At 42.8% G+C, this 21,505-nt stretch overlaps 1 protein-coding gene across 4 annotated transcripts in view; it reads right to left on the bottom strand.

Moving 5' to 3' along the window:
- ADAMTSL1 (ADAMTS like 1) overlaps positions 1 to 21,505 on the bottom strand; it is a 684,387-nt gene that overhangs the window by 161,505 nt on the left and 501,377 nt on the right. For all 4 annotated transcript variants that reach the window (XM_075067314.1, XM_075067313.1, XM_075067312.1 and 1 more), the window contains 3 exons: positions 14,515 to 14,641; positions 7,652 to 7,726; positions 3,190 to 3,347 (listed from right to left, as the gene is read on the bottom strand). In XM_075067314.1, coding sequence (XP_074923415.1) covers positions 3,190 to 3,347; positions 7,652 to 7,726; positions 14,515 to 14,641 — 360 coding nt within the window. The remainder of the gene's footprint in view (positions 1 to 3,189; positions 3,348 to 7,651; positions 7,727 to 14,514; positions 14,642 to 21,505) is intronic.

A 21,505-nucleotide genomic window follows, 5' to 3' on the forward strand; every position in this document is an offset into this window, starting at 1 on the left:
TTGTATGTGTGCAACTGATTGTTCATTCCTAAATGGAGCACTTTGCCGTTGTCCTTATTGAATTTCATCCTATTTACTTCAGACCATTCCTCCAGTTTGTCCAGATCATTTTTAATTTTAATCCTATCCTCCAAAGCACTTGCAACCCCTCCCAGCTTGGTATTGTCCGCAACCAAGTGTACTCTCTATGCCATTATCTAAATCATTGATGAAGATATTGAATAGAACCGGACCCAGAACGGATCCCTGTGGGACCCCACTGGTTATGCCTGTGACTGAACCACTGATCATTCCCAGACAGTAGTTATATTCCAAACAGATGCACTCATCTTATAGTAGCTCCATCTAGGTTGTATTTCCCTAGTTTGTTTATGAGAAGGTCATGCAAGGCAGTATCAACAGCCTTACTAAAGTCAAGATATACCACATCTACTGTTTCCCCCTAACCACAAGGACTCAAATTTACCACTCAGTATTACAATGTAAAAGAAACCGAAACAATTATTTCAGTACAACTCCTGTAGGATTTGCATGCAATTGCGTCCTGCAATTCAGAGCAATCAGTACCTAACAGTAAATGTTTGCATATCTGGGATTATAACAAGTTTGCTAACTTGACTCTTCTAAATGAAAACATTTTCAGCCAATCTAATAAAGATTCTAGGAGTGTTTCAAGAGACAGCAAGCCCCTGAACTAGAGCCCTTTTTACTACATTTTCACTTAACTCTGTTTTCACAAGAATTGCTTTTCCAGGAAAGTAAGTCAGAGCACTCAAGAGAGGACACCCCTTTGTGAATAAAGCTGGCTTCATTGGCTTTTCAGAGATATATTAGCTCTACCCATTGCAGGCAAAACACTTAGCACTCTTGTGGGCAAGCCTGGTTTGGGGTGGAGATGCCTGTATTTGTATATTCTGCCTTCTTGAAAGTTAGTCTTAGGGTAAGCCTAATGAAGAGAAAATCTAGCAACTAAAGATTTTTTAAAAAAGGACTAATTAAATAGCAAAGAATAATGGAGCAGGATTTGTTGTGTTTGAGGACAACTGTTGGATAAATACACGTTCATCTAGTCTGCTCTTACAGTTACTGTGAGTAACAACTGAAATTGTCTACATATTTAAATAATGAAGTGTGAGAAGGATTTTATTCCTGCTTTAAGGGCCTGATCTAAAGCCCAGCGAAATCCTTGGAAGGATTCCCATTGACTTCAAAGGGCTTTGGTTCAGATCTTATATGCAAATTTCTATGCAACCTTAACGAGAAATATGCTGAAGTGCCTCCATAATTTTATGTGTATTGTGCAGCGCCAAGTACTTTATCAGCATTTATCAAATATCTCCTTATCTTGTTTCTCAGTCTGCACGGAACAATTCCCTTTTTCATACTGCAACACAGGGACATTGTTGAGTCAAATTTGGCCAAAAATTTACCAGCAGGCTTTGTGAAGATAAGTCTTTACATAACTTAAGACCAGCAGACATGTTTCCCTGCATTTATTTATTTTTAATTCCAAATGAGTATGTTATAAATAGAAAATAAAGCCATAACTTTACGCTGGTACAACTGGAGCCCATATATAGTGGCCTGGTGCTAGGGAAAACCTGAAAGCATTACGGACTAGAGACACAAGATACCTTCCATTGAAATCAATAGCAAAATTTCTATTAAGGTCAATGGCAAGCAGGAGCAGACTGTAGACGCTAACTAAGCATTTGCAAATACCACTGCTTAGCTCTTATATGGCATTTCTCATCCATGGGTTTCAAAGCGCTTTATAAAAGGAAGGGAAGATTTATTATCTTCATTCTACAGATGAGGAAATGGAGGCATGGAGAGGTGAAGGGACTTTCCCAAAACCACACAACTGAGCAGTGGCAGAGCCCAGAACACAATCCAGCAATTCTGATGTTCAGTTCAGTGCCCTGGACCATGTTGCTTCCAGCTATTATATTTCAATCATCCAAGCTGAATGAAATTCCCAGCCACCAGTAAATAATGAAAAGTAAATTAAATCTAATGTTATTTCGGCTTTTATAAGTGAGGGTATAATTTGTAAAACAGGAAAGGATTTTTTTAAATATATAAAACATTTTAAATTGAGAAAAGTCTTTTGAGCTGGTGACATTTAGGGGGTTGAACTGCTCTCTTTAAACTATTCCCGCCTTTGACCAGGAAGATATAACTTAAGCTTGTTTTCCTTTGGCTCTTTGTTCACCAGACACTTTTGGTTGCGGGGTCTGGACTGGATTAAGGGCCGCTACCATGCTGAGAGAGAGAGAGGACAGTGCTCTAGTGCACTGCTCCAATCCAATCACCTATCACATTTTCCAATACAGCATTCATACTTCCAGCTGCCACAAGGTCATCAGCATTAGCTTAAATCAAACATCCTCTGGCTCTAGGTCCCAAGATGAAAAATTTATGGAGTCCTGGACATGGTACAAGTTTTACAGCTTTATGGATGAAATCCTTCAGGTCTCTCTGACCTACTGAAAAAAAGGTTTTATTTTATTGTAATCCCCAAATGTTCAGTTTTGTGTGCGCGTTTTTCCTACAGAATGTGTGCATTGCTTCCAGCAATGTGTTTTGTATTACCTGGAAGAACAGAAAAGCACTAATGGGAGGAAACAACTCGATTCTTATTGCCAGTGCAACACAAAACAGAACCTCCAAACAATACAGTGGCTTCTCGACCAAAGCCATCCTGGTTACCTTGGGGTCTTGGAGCCTAGTTCTCTACTCTATTACACCCATTTTACACTTTCAGTGGGGCTAAACTGGTATACAAACAGCATAATGAAGTGAAAACTCGCGCCCTCGGTCTTTATTTTCTTCATATCACAAACTAAGTAAGCTGCTTGGCTTTCAGTTTACACTAGACAGCATCCATGGTAAGTAATCTGCCCTCTCTTGCCATTAGTCCATCTTTTCTGTGTAAGACACACATGGCATGTGTGTTTCTCTCCATAAACTCAGTCTCCTTCCCAAAGAGCTTCCAGTGAAACTTTTATAATCTATTTATCAAGAAATTCAGAGAAGGTGCAGGAAATAGCCTTCTCTAAGCCCTAGATATAAACATTTCCTGGCAAAGGATGCTGTCTAGGAAAGATCCCTGTGGTTTTTCTGCTGTACCAACCTGGTTTCACTTTGGTTTTTTGTTTTGACAAAGCCATGTTTGAGCCACCTCACCTTGACTGTGAAGTCTGCACTGAGAGGCCCAGATATTCTCAGTATCTCCTTGTCCGGAAACTTCTGGAAGTCGATGCTAGAATTGTCCACCAGGAAGGAGCCTGTGGAGCTGAGGCTGTTTTCACTCTTCACACCTTGTAGAGTCTTGGTTTCCAAATCTGACAACCACAAAAAAGACTAGCCAGAGCAGGCAAGAACATGACAGTGACAAAATAATACCACCATAGGGCTGGAGTGTAATAAATAGTAAGGGAAAACCAGGCCCAAATTAACCAATATGCACTCAGTGCCTCTTGGGGGGTGAGGGGGCAACCACCAGATTTGTGTGGCTGCCATTGGAACTGAGCAAAACTGACTGGTGTTGCAGCCTTGTACAAAGGGTCACAGAGCCACTCAGGTTTGGCCTGGATGCCCCTCCATCATGACGGGGAAGGGTGGAGGGGGGGATTGGTCAGGACAAATTTGAATGAGTGGCATTGTGCCAAGTGATTCAAATCCAAATCTCAACCTAGTGACTTCATCTGTGCCCCACTGTCCCAAATCTTCGCTGAGGCAACATCTCATTCCAAAATAAAAAAAGGTCCTGGATTGACCTTTTCTCTCTTACTTCTAAAAATTTCCTCTCTTGGCTTAATTCTAGCTTTATTTCCTCTCACAGTTTAATTCTATTGAAAAAGTTTGCTAAGTTGGGAAAGAGCATGTATGCTGGGAGAGAAGGCAGGAGCAAGGGAAGAGGGAAAGTCATTTACAGGGAAAGGAACAACAACTACACTAGAGCAGGCCAGGAAAACCCAACGGCCCACTTAAAAATTATGCATTGCAGAGGACTTGAACTTTTAAAAAAAATGTTATGTATTTTTTGTTCTAGTTTATAACCTGTAATTTGCTGGTCATTATTCACAGCTCTAAATCTAAACAGCTATAAAAAGAGTGGAGTGGGGAGGACCTCGTAGAAGAAATGGTGGTAGGGGACAACCTTGGTTCGAGTGATCATGAGCTGATTCAATTCAAATTAGATGGAAGGATAAACAAACGTAGATCTGGGATTAGGGTTTTCGACTTCTCGAGGGCTAATTTTAAAGAGTGAAGGAAATTAGTTAGGGAAGTGGATTGGACGGAGGAACTTGTGGATCGGAGGGAACTTCTGGTATTTAATGCGGGAGGAGGCCTTGAAGTTGCTTTAAGTTCGCAGCTGCCAGGAAAACTGTCTGGAAGCCTGCCTCCCAAGAAAGGGTGGAAAAAGACCAATGGGCGGGAGCTGGCATGAGCCACAGGCAACTCAGAGAGCGGGATTAGGGAAAAGCAAGAAAGCTTTACAAGGAAGATGGAGAAAAGGCTGGTGATTAGCAAGGAAGCTAACCTTAGTGAGGTCAGAACGTGTAGGGAATAAAGTGAGGAAGGCTAAAAGCCGCGTTAGAACTGGAACCTTGCGAAGGGATCAAAACCAATAAGATAAAGGTTCTACAGCCACATAAATAAGAAGAAAACAAGAAAGAAGAAGTGGGGCCGCTATACACTGAGGATGGGAAAGCTGGGGAGGTTAAGGATAACCTAGGCATGGCCCAGATATCTAAATAAGTACTTTTGCCTCTTCGGTCTTTATAGGGACTGTGAGGAGTTTAGGACGATGGAAGGGATGACAAAACGGGAATGTGGATATGGAAGGTTGATATTACCGCATACTGAGGCATAGGTAGGCCAAACTTGACAGCTTAATGGGACAAAATCGGAGACCGGACAAGGACCATCTCCACCGACTCGAGGATATTAAAGGAACTGGCGCTGTGAAATTTTGCGAGCCCGTTAGCGAGAATTTTAAGCAATCGGTAAAACTCGGGGGTTGTGCCGTACGACTGGAGAACCATGCTAACGTAGTTCTATTTTTAAGAAAGGGAATAAAAGTGATCCGGGTAATTATAGGCCTGTTAGCTTGACGTCTGTCGTGTGTAAGGTCTTGGAAAAATTTTAAGGGAGAAAGTAGTTAAGGACATTGAGGTCAATGGTAATTGGGACGAATTGCAACATGGATTTATAAAGGTAGATCGTGCCAAACCAACCTGATCTCCTTCTTTGAGAAGGTGACGGATTACTTAGACAAAGGAAATGCGGTAGATCTAATTTACCTCGATTTCAGTAAGGCGGTTGACACGGTTCCGCATGGGGAACTGTTTAGTTAAATTGGAAAAGATGGGATGAATGTGAAAGTTGTAAGGTGGATAAGGAACTGGTTAAAGGGGAGACTCCAGCGGGTCGTACTGAAGGGTGAACTGTCAGGCTGGAAGGAGGTTACTAGCGGAGTCCCTCAAGGATCGGTTTTGGGACCGATCTTATTTAACCTATTTTATTACTGACCTTGGCACAAAGAGCGGGGAATGTGTTAATAAAGTTTGCGGATGACACGAAGCTGGGGGGTATTGCTAACACGGAGAAGGACCGGGATACTATTCAGGAAGATCTGGACCACCTTGTACACTGGAGTAATAGTAATAGGATGAAATATAATAGTGAAAAGTGCAAGGTCATGCACTTAGGGATTAATAATAAGAATTTTAGATATACGTTGGGGACGCATCAGTTGGAAACGACGGAGGAGGAGAAGGACCTTGGGGTATTGGTTGATAGCAGGATGACTATGAGCCGCCAATGTGATATGGCTGTTAAAAAAGCAAATGCGGTTTTAGGATGCATCAGGCGAGGTATTTCCAGCAAGGAGAAGGAGGTGTTAGTGCCGTTATATACGGCGGCTGGTGAGACCCCACTGGAATATTGTGTGCAGTTCTGGTCCCATGTTTAAGAAGGATGAATTCAACTGGAACAGGTTCAGAGGGAGACGGGCTACTAGGATGATCCGAGGAATGGAAAATCTGCCTATGAAAGGAGACTCAAAGAGCTTGGCTTGTTTAGCCTGGCCAAAAGAAGGCTCGGGGGATATGCTTGCTCTATATAAATATATCAGGGGGATTAACGTTAGGAGGGAGAGGAATTATTTAAGTTTAGTACTAATGTAGGCACGAGGACGAATGGGTACAAACTGGATATTAGGAAGTTTAGACTTGAAATTAGACGAAGGTTTCTAACCATTAGGGGAGTGAAGTTCTGGAACGGCCTTCCGAGGGAAGTAGTGGGGGCAAAAGACTTATCTGGCTTTAGACTAAGCTGATAAGTATATGGAGGGGATGTTATGATGGGATAGTTTAATTTGGGCAATTTGATTTTGGATTATCGGCAGATAAGTCTGCTCAATGGTCTGTGAGGGGATGTTGGATGGGATGGGAACTGAGTTACTGCAGAGAATTCTTTCTTGGGTGCTGGCTGGTGAGTCTTGCCCACATGCTCAGGGTTTAGCTGATCGCCATATTTGGGGTCGGGAAGGAATTTTCCTCCAGGGCGGATTGGCAGGGGCCCTGGAGGTTTTTCGCCTTCCTCTGCAGCGTGGGGCATGGGTCGCTTGCTGGTGGATTCCCTGCAGCTTGAGGTCTTCAAATCTCAATTTTGAGGATTTCAATAACTCAGTCATGGGTTCGGGGTTGTTATAAATGTGTATGGGCAGGGTTTTGTGGCCTGCCTTGTGCAGGAGGTCAGACTAGATGATCATATTGGTCCCTTCTGACCTATGAGTCTATGAGATTATTAAGTAACTACTGCTGTCTCAACACAAATAGCAGATCATATACTGGGATTTCCAAACACACCGTTTCCATTGTACCAGGATGGAAGCACTTTGGCGTGATTGCCTATGCATTTCAACTCTGCTATTACTAGTGCTCTGTTAAGGTTGACATATGGCTTGCTGTCTCTTACTGGGGTCTATGCTGTCAGAAAGTTGTATCCACACTTAAGGGAAAAAAACCACTACAGTATTTTGTAATTGCCCCAAATGCTACATCTTACCAGTTACACCACTTTGAGTGTTTGGGGCTATTGTTAGAGAATGCTGCAGCATTTCCTTCTATAAATGCATGGGCAGCATACTCAGCTCACTTCCATTTTGATCTATCTTCAGTGCCACTGCTGAAAAAGAGGCAGGAGGTGGCTGGCTACTGCATAGGTATGAAAGAGAGGAGAAGAGCGCAAAGAGCTTTACTGCCCAGGCTTGTGTCCTTGCTCACAGACCGGTCAAAGCTGTGTTCTCCTGAGTGCAGAGGATGTTCTCTGCTTGCACACTCTGGGGTACATGGCACTCCAAAAGGTGCAGGGGTGCCAAAAGATGAATACACAGAAATGGTTGAAAAATTGTGGAGGGACAGAAAGATTCTGAGCCTCTGGCCTCATTCTACTCTCAGATGCATGTGCAAGTCCACTGATTTCACTGGGATTGTCCAGAGCACCCAAAGGCAGGATTCTGTCCCGTGTTGAAATCAGTGATTTGAGAGAAAGAAACCAGACATTCCTGTTGTAAATAAAACACCAGAGGATACCAAGGCTCTTATAAAGCAACACCACACTGGCTTTTTCTACTTACATAAGTGATCAGGTCCTTTCAACACTAGACGAACCTGCCTACTTCCATAGGGAACAGCAACAACAGTGTCTTCCACTGCAGATAAATGCAAAAATGCATTGAGTCAGTAAGCAAAGGAAACCCTCCTATCTCCAACCAAGCACTGAAAGAGCTGTTCACGGGAAAATTAAAAGCCAAGCTTTTAGTACCATAACTCTTCCACTGCCACCGCCCCCCCAGGTCCTGACAAAAGGCAAAGGTCAGCAGCAGGGAAACTTGTCCTCTAACCTCCTCAGTATCTCTGCAGTCAGTGGGATTTTTTTTTAAAACAGAAGTCATCTTAAAGGGACATTCACATTCCAACCTACTGATTTTATTTATACTCCACTATTACTCAAGTGTCTAAAGAGGGACTGACAGCTTTTTATTTCACCCAGCCTCCAATTAAAACAAAGCATATCTTACCCTTCCAAATTATTTTGGCATATATATTTGTGCTGAATTAGGGAAGTATAAAAATATTCAAATGTTCAAAGGAAAAAGTTAAAACACTGAACTCTAGAACTCCCTGTTCGTTCACATGCCACATGATCCTCTCCCAGCTGAATCCCCAAAACCCTTTCCCTTCCACATGCCTTAGCATGCCACGTGATCTCCCAGCTAAACTCTGTAACGCCTTCCTGTCTCACAGCACACCCTACTAAGGCATGTCCCTACTATGGTGGTATAATTGTGTGTTCCTTTCCATACCACCCACAAAAAGCCATGGTAGTACACGTGCCCATTAGACTTGCAACATAAACTAGCTCTTGGGGTCTGATCCTGCACCATTGAAGTCACTGGGAGCTTTGCCATGGACTTCAGTGGAAGCCAGTTTGCGCCCTTAATGAGTCCAAGGTAGTGGTCACTAATCTGCTCTCTCCTGCAGTTTACATGCTACTGTTAGATCAATGATGCTAAAGAACTAACTATCTCAATAGCATCTTGGTGCTCTGCAGGGGTACAGAAAGGGAGAGTGTTGTGGCTCCAGATAGCAGATTCCCCACCTTCCTTCTAATCATCTGCTAAGCCAGGCAGACAGGAGAGCACTCAGCTACTCTCAGTAGCAACCTCAGGCTGTTACCTCCTCCTCTTTCTGCTTCCTGTCTCCCTCCCTCCTCTCGAACTTGATGCTGACAGTTGGGGGACAGGAATCACAACAGTGTTGCCCCCCTCAAAGCTGAAACGGGAATGGGAATGTTCCCTTCAACCCCCAATAAAAATAATTCCCTGGTTGAATCATGTGACTCCCTTCGACTAGGAGCTATGAGGTCTTGCTTTGAAAGCAGCAGGGTGCTATTTTGGCACCTGAAAGCAACACAGCCACTAAGAGGCTAGCTTTCAGTGGAAAATCTGAACTGTCACCGGGACTTTCTGAACAGTGGTCAGACATGGGCAAGGAAAATAAGAAGATTTACAGTACTCAGGCCCAACCCTGGATCCTAGAATGATGAGCATTTCTATTAAAAACAACCGATCGTGAAATAGTTAACAAGGTAAACATTTTAATTGTCATTATTGTGGTTCAGAATCAACACCCTGTTGTGATGACTAGGGCAGTTCAAACATCTCTCAGAACTATTATGTCTGTCTGCAGGCTCAGGAAGATGACATGTGCTCTGTTCTCTCTTCTGTTTTATTCATACTCATAACAGCCAAAAAGTTATCCACTGTATGACACTGCCTCACAATGATTTTCCATAAAGGAAAGCTTTGGGTTCTTTGTAGATATATTTAAAATGTTGCAGACAGTGGGAAAAAAGGTTGATGGAGCTTTTAAAACTACATCTATGAACATTTTTAGTACAAATGTATGTTCATAAAAGTTAATGGACTGAGAGTGCTGAAAATAGAAAGTCTCTGTTTATTTATAGGTCATGGAAAGTGCAAGCAAAGACAAACTCTCCATTTTAGCCCTCAGTGTGCTCAACTCTGCCTCAAAAGGGGTCCCCCCCATGATTCCCCACCCTTATTCTCTTGCAAAAAGTGATTCAGTGTCCACACTACTGTATGACCCTCTGATGACCAGATATTAGCACCGCTGTCAAATTCAGTGTATAGTTATGGAGTCTGTTTATAAGCCAAGTTAAAAGTCTTGTAACTCAGTTCACTGAGTCATGTCACCGTCTAGACTTGTAGGTGTAAGACCAGTTCAGTATTTACAATACTTTCTATCTAGCTGCCCGATCAATAGGCTGTAAATCTCATCTGGTCCAGACACGACAAAACTGTTCCCTTTTTTGGCCCGGTGCAGCTTTCATAGCATGAATGAAACCCTGAATAGAAGATACAGCTTCCATTTATGATTGGTTGGAATATCACTAAAGAAAGCTTTCTTCCTAGGGAAAATATTTGGGAGCCATTAAGCCATAATCAATTTAGGACTGTCAGAGCTGGGAAAAAGTTCAGCAAGCTTCCCTGCTGATGTCCTAAAAGATCTTTTATTAGCTGATGCCAGTGTGTTTTTCTGGAACAGTGGCCAAATAAGAGCTGACAGTACATGTAGTGCATGGCGAGGAGAGGTGGAGTAGAAAGCCGGAGGAGGAAAAGATAGGGATTCTTTTATACAGTAACAATAGTAAGTTCATTCAATCAAAATTTGATTATCCAAAGCCTGGTTAACTAGAACACTTTCTTATCCAAGGTTTGGATATGTCCCTAGGGGTTTGCTGAAACTATTGTCCAAAAGCTCTCACAAATACTCTAGGACCAGATCCTAGAACAGCACAAGTCTGAGCTGGGGTCCAACAGTACTGGACTGATGTCTTCTGCAAAACAATTGTACAGAACCCTTAGGCTCTGCAGGGCTAAAGCTCCAGTCTCATGGAGCTCCTACACTTTGCAGAAGAGAAGCTGCAAAGCCAGCTAGACTTGAGGATTTGAAGATTGTGTTCAGGGTTTCCTGAAGCTAATTAGTTTTCAAAATCTGCTGGGATAATTTCCTCTATTACCCTAACCCAAAATAATCCAAGGCTTCAGGTATCCTCAGAGACTTTTAGAAAATTGAAGTTAAAATGGTCAACTGTGTTCTGTAATGTATCCTGCATGTGTATGTCTGGTATCATTCATGACAGCAAACACAAATTTCTTTCATTTTTACCCATAGGTTCTTGTTCAATTATTTGACCAGCTATAGATTCTTACCTGCTTCACTGTGTATTAACAGATTTCCATTACTCTTGTTACAATAATGTTTAAGGAACCCAGCAGCATAAGTATATTTTCTTGCATGAGGTTCATGACTATGACATATAGTTTCCCTGCTTATCCAGTTTTCTGAGTGGGTTTCAGAAAACAGAATATAGTGTCATGTTTCCAAAAATGTTAATATTCCCTTTACAAATGTTATATGTTAAAGAAATCACTAGAGCTCCCCAACTGTATTAGAAATCTTACTGTTCAGTAGCTCACACTGACAGAGTTCTCTTTGTTTTATGAGTTTTGTGCTTAAGAAAATAAAGAAAATTGTCTCAGCAGATTTTGAAAACTGTGATTAGTGTCAGGATACCTTGAACACAGTCTTCAAATTAAAGACCTACTAATGTGCCATGGAACAATTGGAAAATATTATTGTTTAAAGACCACCCAGCTTATATCGCATAACTTCTTTGCATTCTTTCTCTCTCCATTTTATTACTAGGGATATAATTCACCTGCTCTTGTTGCTTATTCTCCATGTGAAATCATAGCACACTCTTTGTGAAATGGCATCTCTCCAGGGGATTCCTTATTATCATAGCACATCCTGAGAAGTCTCAGCTTATGCAAAGCAGCAGCAAGACAGTAGGGCCATTTCTTGGGGCTTCCTCCCTCATCCCCAAGAAGAGACATGGTGGGAGTGGGAGAACACCTAGTGACTGAACCCTCAGACAAACAATATGGAGAGAAGAGGGTCAACTAGCTGCCCTATAAAGCTGAATGGAGGGAGGGTGGGGAAGAATATGAGGCCTCTGGCTCCTTCCTCAGAAGATACATGAAGGTATTGTGAAGAGGGAGCCCTGGCCTGATGGGTGAAGAGAGACAGAGGAATTGTGGAGGGGATACAAAAGTCCATGATCCACCCAAGTCTTGATGTTTCAAGAGTATGCATAGAAATCCAAAGTCAGATCAATTCTCCTGGCTTTGGATTTTGATGAAAAAAAAGTCTGTGCAGTCCTATCAACAATACTCATGCTTAAGGGCAGAATCAGAAAAATAATTCCCCCTCCCCCATTGTATTGGGATGGGGGAGCTGTAACTACATTTGAAGTATGTGAGAAAGACAAGGTATATAAAGTAATATCTTTTAATGGACCAACCTCTGTTGGTGAAAAGTACAAGCATTCCAACTACACAGAATTCCTCTTCAGGACCTGAAGAATGAATGGGCTCTTTTGTACCAAAATCTTTTAATTATCTTTAAAAGGGTGAAAAAGGGAATCAACACAGGTGTTTCTCCGGTAGAAAAATGCAGGAGGGAAATCAAGGACACATCTTTTCCTACCCTGCTGCATTTCAATTGCTGATGCCTTTGGCACAGATATACCGTCCCAATAAATGCTGAGGAAGTCATTTCTGTAGCAAGTACTAACTGTTTTAAAGCTCCGTGAACTTCTTCCCTTTCTAGCACTGTCCTTTCTCCACCCATCTGCATGGTATAAACAGTGTGGAGAACAGAGCTGGATACAAGCACTAAGAGAAAATGAATTCAGTGTGACAAGCACAACAGCACGTTTGGGATGGTTTTGAGAAAATAAACAATTTCCAGCAACTCTTGGCAGACCAGAAAAAAGCCACTGCCCAATTCCTCCAGCACAGCCTGAGAAATGTGTGTTTGTAAATGTTCCAATGTACATCAAGGGTAATAAAATCATACACATGCCCAGGGGACACCTACGATGACGTCTAGCCACTTGCTTCACATATGCGCCTACTGATCCTTCCTATCTCAAGTAACAACATGGCTCAAAAGTCTTATTGCTGCCCTCAGAGCTTTCCCTGGGGGACACAGGAAAGACGCATGAGAAAAGAAGCGTGTCCTTCCTGGGTCAAGAAATTCTTTTTAAAGAGAAGGCCTGAGATTAAACTGGCCACTACGCAAAACTCAGCACCCATCCCAGAGAATAGACTAAACACTGATCGTGTGAACACTTAAGTACATGCATACATTTTACTCTTGGAATTAGTCCTACTAACTTCAGTGCGGCTATTCAGATGAGTAAAATTATCCATGTGCTTAAGCGTTTGCAGGATCAAGGTCTGAGGGCCCAATTCTGCCTTCAGACAGGCATGCATGACTTGCACTGGGTGAAATTTTTGGTCAAATAATAAATTTGTTGAAAACTCAGTTTTGGGGCCACTGAAAATATCTGCAAATGCTGGTTAAATCAATCAATTATCCCCTCAGTTCTATGCATGACTCCAGTTTGTACCTCTGGAAGTTATACAAGTATATCTGAGAGGGGAATTGGGCTCTAACAGAATTTTTTTACCTGGTTTTTCTTGTCAGATGTTTGGTGGATGCTGAATGATATGGAGGGAGGTTACCCGGTAACTCGCCGCCATGTACGTGTTTCTGCCTGTTGTTTCTTGTCTTATACTGAATTGCAAGGTCTTTGGATCAGGGACTGTATTTTAGTTATGTGTCTGTACAGTGTTAACAGTGCCCTGGTCCTTGATGGGGACCTTTAGGTATTACTACAGTAACAAATAAATGATAATAAAAATGAGCTATTCCTAAAATACATTTGTAAAGACATTCAGAAGTGATTTCAAGTCTGAGAACTGTGCAATCTGCTCATGAACATTTCAGAGGCAAGATTCCGCTCCTTGCTTTGGTATGAATTATTTCCTCAGCTCTGCCATACACAGTCCTACTTCAACAATGCCAACTCCTTCCACAGATGATTCCTTTCCCTCTTCCATACAGCAGAAGGTCTCAGCCCTCTCCCTCCCACCTCAGCTAGCACATTAAGATGCAGAAGGTGGATGTGCTCATGAGTGGTGTGCGCCGTGCTCCCTGCTCAACAAGTTATTCTCTGTCAGAGCAAAATGATTCTGTAAACAAACACCTCTCATTGTTCCCCACAGAAACCAAATGCAAATATAAAGAGCAAGATATCCAACAGGAATCCACAAATGTACATACACACCCTCATGGGAAATTAGTGTTATTTGAAATGTTGAGAGCATGCACCATGCAGCATTAAAAAAAAGAATTATAAAAATATAGACCTGGCCCATGTAACTCCAACAGAACTCACTGAAAGAGTAAAGCAGGTGCAGGTATTGTGGGAAAAAGCATGAGCTCCCTTAGGGTTAGACTCAACTTATAGCATAAAGGGCAGCATAGCTACACCATCCCAAGAGGAGCTCTGGTGTAGAAATGTGCTCCAGAAAGACATGACAATTCCTTCCCTGCTCCCTCTGGCACTGGTGGAGTGGTATAAGTTACTTCTTCACCCCTATTCAGGATGCAACACACTCCAGGCTATGTGCCCAACCAGCTAACCTGAGTAGTGAGTAGAGCCAACTCTCTTCCCATTCTCACTACCTTGAAAGGGGGAGTAATGGGCACAAGTCCCTGCTTTCCCACTCTCTTCCCTCTGCAGACAGCACCAGAATCTGAGCAGTTCTTACTTAGTCAAGAAGGGGTTCTTGCGGATGGGGAGGACATGGCCTGACGCTACCTTACTCCCCTGCATGGCTTAACACCTGGGAACAATCTAGCCCTTAAGAAGCTTATGTACTTCACTAAGAAGAGGAAAGTTGCCATTTTACCCACCTACTTGTCCCTCTGACACCTCATCACCACTTTCAATTCAGAGGGCTCGTTCTACCCTTTGAGGTTAAAGTCAACAGCTTACGTTTATTTGCTGAGAGCTGGGATTTATACTGGCCTCGAACCAGCCGGCAGGTGGACCCATCGCCATTGCAGACCCCACAGTTATCTTCCTTGACAGTGCTTCCCAGCTGGTGATCACAACCAACGATCTGACAAGAAAGAAAGATGTGCAGTTCAAACTGAGCACCTACTGACTGCTGGATACATCTCTCCAACTAATTACTGCCAAATTTCTCTCACATCATCTCCAGAGGGCCATAAAGTACATTAGCAATGAAAGAGTCTGAATGAATCTGGCTGAGAGCTTGAACTGAACTCAGGAGCTAGATACTCAGCGGGTCTGCACTAAATGGCTTTTGTAGTTCAGAGAAAGAAAAAGCATGTTGATTTTTTTAGGGTCTTGTGATTGCTTCCTGGTAAGTGTCCTATCAGAGAGAACATTTTTAAAAGGTTTGTAAAGAAAAATAAATGATTCTAGTTAGATTGATAGACACATACAGAACAGATAACTAAAAAGCTCTGCTGTGATCCCAGTAGTGTCTTACCTGATATGCAGTTGGGAAAACCATGTGGTTTTAATTACATTTGACAATAATCCCATTCCACACAATCAAAGCCAGCATTCGGATAATGTTAAGGATTTGATGAAGGAGGGGAAGAATGGTTAAAACAAAGGTCTGAGAGCCAGGAGATCTGGATTCTATCCCAGCTCTGCAAAAGGCTGTCTCTCTTTGGGCAAATCATTTTAGTTAAAAATTTTAAACTTGGGTGAACGAACTGGGCTCGTAAATCCAGATGTAAACTCCTAAACAACCTGTAGTGCTCACTGAAGTAAATAAGATTTAAACTTTTTTAAGGCAGGGGTGAATTTGGCCTTTTATCTGAACTGATCCTGGACCTGAAATTATGGAGTTTCACCCAACATTGTTTTAAAGCCAAGAAAATAAGCAAGTCCATATTACACATATTAAATAAGCATGAAAGGCCTCCTAGCACTCTGGTTTTCAAAGCCAGCCATGGAACAGGTTAGTAGATAAAATTCTTCTCTATAGTGTTTGTGCTAAGACTTCAGGCCAAATTTAGAATAGATGTAAACAGCAGTGAGTTATGAATAAAGTGTTAACCTTAATTCTAAATCTGCATGCTTCTGTGGGCTTCAGTTAAATTCAAAGTGCCAAATTTTAGAAGGCGATTACAACAGGTGCAGCTGTAAAAAATGTATGCTCATCAGCTGGGCTCATAAAAACTCACATATATATGTGCAAATTGGATTACTGAGCACGAAAATAATGGTCCATGCAAATGGGTTTTTGGACGCGAGTCCCTGACTTATACGTGCAGTGCATACGGTTATTTGTGTTCTGCTGGGCTTTGCTGAAACAAGAGGTGTTCACATTATTTTTGTCTGCTCCCCCTTTATGCTCTACTGGGAAAAATGTGGAACCTGTTTAATGTTATGACTTAATATTAACTTTTTAGTGGTTTAGTTTCTCTCTCTTTTTCTTTTTCTCTCTCTCTTTTTAAAAAAAAGTAAATTGTGTAGTAACTGTGATCCAGGGAGTCCCTCAATGCCAACTGGCAGAGGGCACACCATACCATAACTCACATCAGGCCTGACACACTCATTGCCCCAACACGCTCTTGTCAATCTATATCTAAAAGCTGTCATCTTAGGTATCATATGCAAACTAGTAACCTGCTGGTCAAAAATATGTATGGGAGGTGTATAAAGAATTAGAGATGTGTAATGGAAATATGTTCTCAGAAGGTGTTTTGCAAGAAGGGCATACACACAGCCTGTCCTAAATAAAGAAAAGCTGTTTTGCCTGTCTTCCTGCGTATTCACTATAAACTGAGTCAGGTAACATCTGAGAGGACAATGAAAAGCAATCTGCATAGTCATGAAGCTAATTGAGCATGAAAAAGATCTCTGAACAATCACAGGGGATGGAGCCTGCACCCTCAAGAAGCCTTCTAGATTCTTGAAACGGAGACCATAGCAAAGGCAGAAAGCCATTTTGGCATCCATGATAGGGGACAAAGGATGAGCAGTGTCCTATGAGATCATGAAAAGTGGATCCTCTTAACCTAACAACAAAGAATAGCTGGAATAGACTATAGGTGAGAAATCTGCTTAGATAAAGATTATGAAGTGCTGAAATTAAGTTTTAGTCACTAGAAAGCATGTTTTGTTTGACTTGTAACCATAACTCTGTTTTCTGTTCCACTTATTATAACTTAAAATATGTGTTCTTTGTTAATGAATGTATTCTTAGTTTTATTACAAAACCATCTCAGTGCTGTATACTAAACTGAGGGGTGAAGTCCTCAGCTACACAAACAGGCTGGTGCACTCTGCCTCTTTGGAGACAGTAAACTTAATACCTTCTGTGCGTAACCTGTGAAAGGCACTGGATGCTGCAGGGTAAATGGTTTGTGGGGTGATCAGGACCAGAAGCGCTGTTGGTGTCACCCTGGCAGGAGTAACCAGGCTGATGGAAGCTAGGCTGAGGCCACTGTGCTGCAAAGAGGCTACTGGTGTCAGGGCAATGAGCTAACACTGCACAGCATAGAGGCTCCCAGGGTTACGGGTCAGATGGTGACAGAACCCCTTACTGGTCTGAGTGAATGCCCCGAAATGTCACGGTAATAATGATATAACTCTCTGTATAATGAAAGCTCCTGGAATTAATGTTGTTGGTCACATTAACACACTGTGTAGACATTTTAAAACATGATGGGGTCAAATTCAGACTGGATGGAAGCAGACAATTTCTTTGATTTCACCCACTTCAACCCAATTCAATTTGGCATACTATACTTATGTGTTAGGCCATAATGACTCTACAGAAGCTAACAAAGGCCACGGGGTAAATGTTAACCATTTTTGATCAGATATACATGCACAAAAACTGCCAAGATATAAAGAAACATTGTTCAAATTTGTAACAATGTCAGATAAAGGTGAAATCAAGTTTATAGTTACTTCTAACCTGGCTGGAAACTACTACTTCCATTTGAAGCTCCTGCACACATATGTTTACGAATCCTGTGGGTAGAGCCATAATAGACCTAATTTTACATTGTCAATCTTGCCCATATGTTTAAGGCCTTGTCTACATACAAACTTGCACAAAAATAACTAAACTGGTTTTAATTGGCACTTTTTGTTATTTCTGTGCAAATTCTGTGTGTGGACACTTTAATTCTGAAATAAATACACATACATAGGCTTGCATTGAAACAACAAAAAGTGTGAATTACAACTGATCAGTCAGGCTATATATGGCTTTTTTTTTTTGCCCCCATATTAGGACACTAGGATATGAAATCAGACTGATACAACTGCATGACTGAAATGCTTTTGCATGGAGCTGGATTATAGCCCACACTTACATACTAAGCAAAAAGACTCCTGTTGAAAATCCTGACGCCAGAGGAACTGCAGGCATTTCCCCTTCCTAGATCCTGGCACCAAACAACAACTTAAAGGTATGTTTCACAATGGCATGCAAATCTAAATGTGCCCACGCATACCTCATACTGTAAAGCACATCTGAATTCCTTTGGTGTGAAAGGGCCTGGATATAAAAACAAATTCTGTTCCATCCATCCAATTTCAACATCAACTTTTATTCCCTTGAGCCTTCAAAACTTTGCATGCGACTCATCAACAATCATATCACCTCCGGCTGTGATCTTATTATATCTCATTTATAAATTGAACAGTGTTGGACCAGGTCAGTACTTGGATGGAAAACTGCCAAGGAAAACCTCAGGTGCTGGAGGTAGTTGTATTTGTGATTCAATATTCTTTTTGAGACGGTATGGAGTCATTGCCCCAGGAAGGCACTTTTCTGCTGGGAATGCTGTATTCTAAATGGGACAAAACAGAGTTCTCTAATCGCTTGTGATCACTAAAAATCCTATGGGACTGTATACAAGATCAAAAGTGTTAACCTCACTGTCCTGGCCAAATTCTAGTTTAGATCGTTATATGCTGCCTGAGTAAGTTCCTCTGCAGCTTTAACTAGACACAGTATTTTTCTTCAGTTCTTCCCCTAAATTGCTGCCCAGTTTTGTTGTACTCTTAAGTTATTTATGTCAACGTATTTAAAATATCCCCATCCAACACTCTGGGCCCCTGTACAGATTATAAAAAAAAAAATCCCTATAACAGATGAACTGGACCAATTGTTCCTTACAAGACAACAACTGGACCAAAATTAAAAATCCCCCCTCTTTTTTTCCCCTCCACAAAAAAAATTCCCTTCAATTCATTCTTAACCCCCTCTCAGCTCCAGGAAAAGCCTGGGAAAACAGATGTGTTATCTGTTAAATGGCTGCCACGTTCCATTTCCCACAAGTATCTGTATTTAAGTGAGGTGGCTTGAGGTGGGGGGGAATGAGGAGAAATGATTTCTGCACAGTTTGTAATAAGATTGGTGATTCTTTAGGATGAGAAAAGATGTAGAAAATCCTTTTGTGGAGTTTACAGGAAAGAAACTGTACAAGCTGGGACTGTACTTGAATATGGTAAGTCAACCTAAAAAACCACAGAGTTCCTGAAATACCTAAGGAGGCTGAAGCAATTTGTCTATGAGTATAGATCTCATCTTCCTCCACTAGCAGAGGGAATCTAGTTTTGGTGGAGCTGGGGTAGAAACATGCCAGTTCTGTAACATTATTTTCACTTCCTTAGGACCTCACAAGGTCCTCTGCAAAGATCAAGACCAGAAAGAGGGTGAGAGCAAGGATATGGATATGACCACTGTCCATGGCATTGTATCCCCAGAAACCTGCACAGAATCAATGAGGAATGCAACGCTCACTCAGTGAGCACTCTTCCTTGTCCAGCTCTGTGATGTGAATCAATTCCAGTGAAGAGGTTCTGGGGTAATGGACATCAGGGCATTCACAGGAGCACAACTCCTAGAGAAATCCTTCTGCCATCGAGTCCAGTTCAGTTGGGTTGAAATGGCTATGAAGTATTGCCAAGGCATTCCAACCATCTGTAGTCAGGACTAACTACTGAAAAGTGTACCACTGGAGATGTAGTATGGCCAGAGTTTGCTCCATGAGGGAGAATGGGGCCATGAGGCACTTTATCAACAACTCCCCTGAGGCACTGTGACTGCTCAGGTGGACAGAGATTAATGTCATCATGGCTTTAAACAAAAAAGTTTGACATTTCTGAATGATAAAATTGCATGATTTTGATTCCACAAAAAGTTTTGAAATTTCCACTTTTAATCAACAACTAAAACACATGTCAAAAAATGGGAATTTCCCCTGGATGGAAATTCTGCTTTTCGTTTAACTTTAGTCCTGACCTTCATAGATCTCAGGAGAATATGGAATATAGGGAGATGAAATCCCCAGGGCTGCCCGAGGGGGGAGGGCAAATGGGACAATTTGCCCCAGGCCCTGCAGGGGCCCCCACAAGAATGCTCCTGCCCATCTCTGCCTTCCCCCATCCCCCGGTGCCTCAGCACGCCACGTCCAAGAGCAGCCCTGGACAGAGCTAAGTGGCATGGCTCCAGCGGGGCCTGAGCTCCTCCTGCTCAGAGCTGCATGGTAAGGGGGGGGGCGGGGGCTGCAAGTTCTGGTCCCACTGGAGCCATGCTGCTGCAGCACTGTCCAGAGACCAGGACAGCTCCTGGACGCGGCACTCTGAGGCTCCAAGAGAGGGGAGAGGCGGGGGTAACCCAGGAGTGACCTGAGCTCCTCCCCACTTGGAGCCATGTGGTAAGCGGGTGGGGCTGTGAGCTCTGGGCTGAGCAGTGGGAGCTCAGGCCCCGCTGGAGTCAGGCTGCTGCAGCACTGTCCAGGGACGCTCCTGTACGTGGCACACTGAGGCTCCGGGAGAGGGGGGAGGCGAAGGTAAGAAGCATGGTCAGAGAGCCAGGGCGGTTGGATAAGGGGCAGGGAGTCCTGGGGACAGTCAGGGGACAAAGGTTCGGGGTGGGGCAGTCAGGGGACAGGGAACAGGAGGTTGGATCGTGGGCATTCTTAGGATCTCGGGGGGGCAGTGAGGGGACAAGGAGCAGGATGGGTCGGGAATTCTGAGGGGGGCAGTCAGGGAGCAGGAAGTGGATGGGGGTTGGATGGGGCCAGGGCCAGGCTGTTTGGAGAGGCACAGCCTTCCCTACCCTAAAGCTCATTCAGCAGTTTGAGGCTTGCAGACAGCTATTTAACACAAAGAGCCAAGCTGTTATCTTTTCCCTGGGGGAGGGACCCCATGAGAAGAGCAATATCATACACCACCTACCTCCTTTACAGCCCTATCAAGGGAGGCCCCCCTCCCCTGCATTCCCTGAGGCTCCAGAGGGGTTAATTCAGTGGTTCTCAAAACTTTTGTACTGGTGACCCCTTTCACATTGCAAACCTCTGAGTGTGACACCCCCCCTTATAAATTAAAAAACACTTTTTAAAATATATTTAACACTATTATAAATGCTAGAGGCAAAGCAGGGTTTGAGGTGGAGGCTGACAGCTCGCGAGCCCCAGTAATATCCTTGTGACCCCCTGAGGGGTCCCGACCCCCAGTTTGAGAACCCTGGGTTAAATTTAATTTTACCCTGAGTCCATTCACATGCATGTGCTATTTTGAGCATTTCAGTTTTCACAACATTTTCTGGAACAAGCTCAAATGCTCAGTTCGTGGAGTATGTATATAAGCTATATTAAAGACAAACCCACAGTAACCATCTCCAGTTTGTGAGGGACCCCATGGAGCCAGTCTCTAGGAAACAGATACATTCATGGAGGTTAAGTCCATTAATGGCTATAAGCTGGGATGGGTAAGGAATGAAGTCCCTAGCCTCTGTTTGTCAGAGGGTGGAGATGGATGGCAGGAGAGAGATCACTTGATCATTACTGTTAGGTTCACTCCCTCTGGGGCACTTGGCATTGGCCACTGTTGGTAGACAGGATACTGGGCTGGATGGACCTTTGGTCTGACCCAGTATGGCCATTCTTATGTTCTAAGCTAAATGAACCCAAAGTTATGG

Source organism: Chelonoidis abingdonii, chromosome 6, assembly GCF_003597395.2.
Source record: "Chelonoidis abingdonii isolate Lonesome George chromosome 6, CheloAbing_2.0, whole genome shotgun sequence".
Lineage (NCBI taxonomy): Eukaryota > Metazoa > Chordata > Testudines > Testudinidae > Chelonoidis > Chelonoidis abingdonii.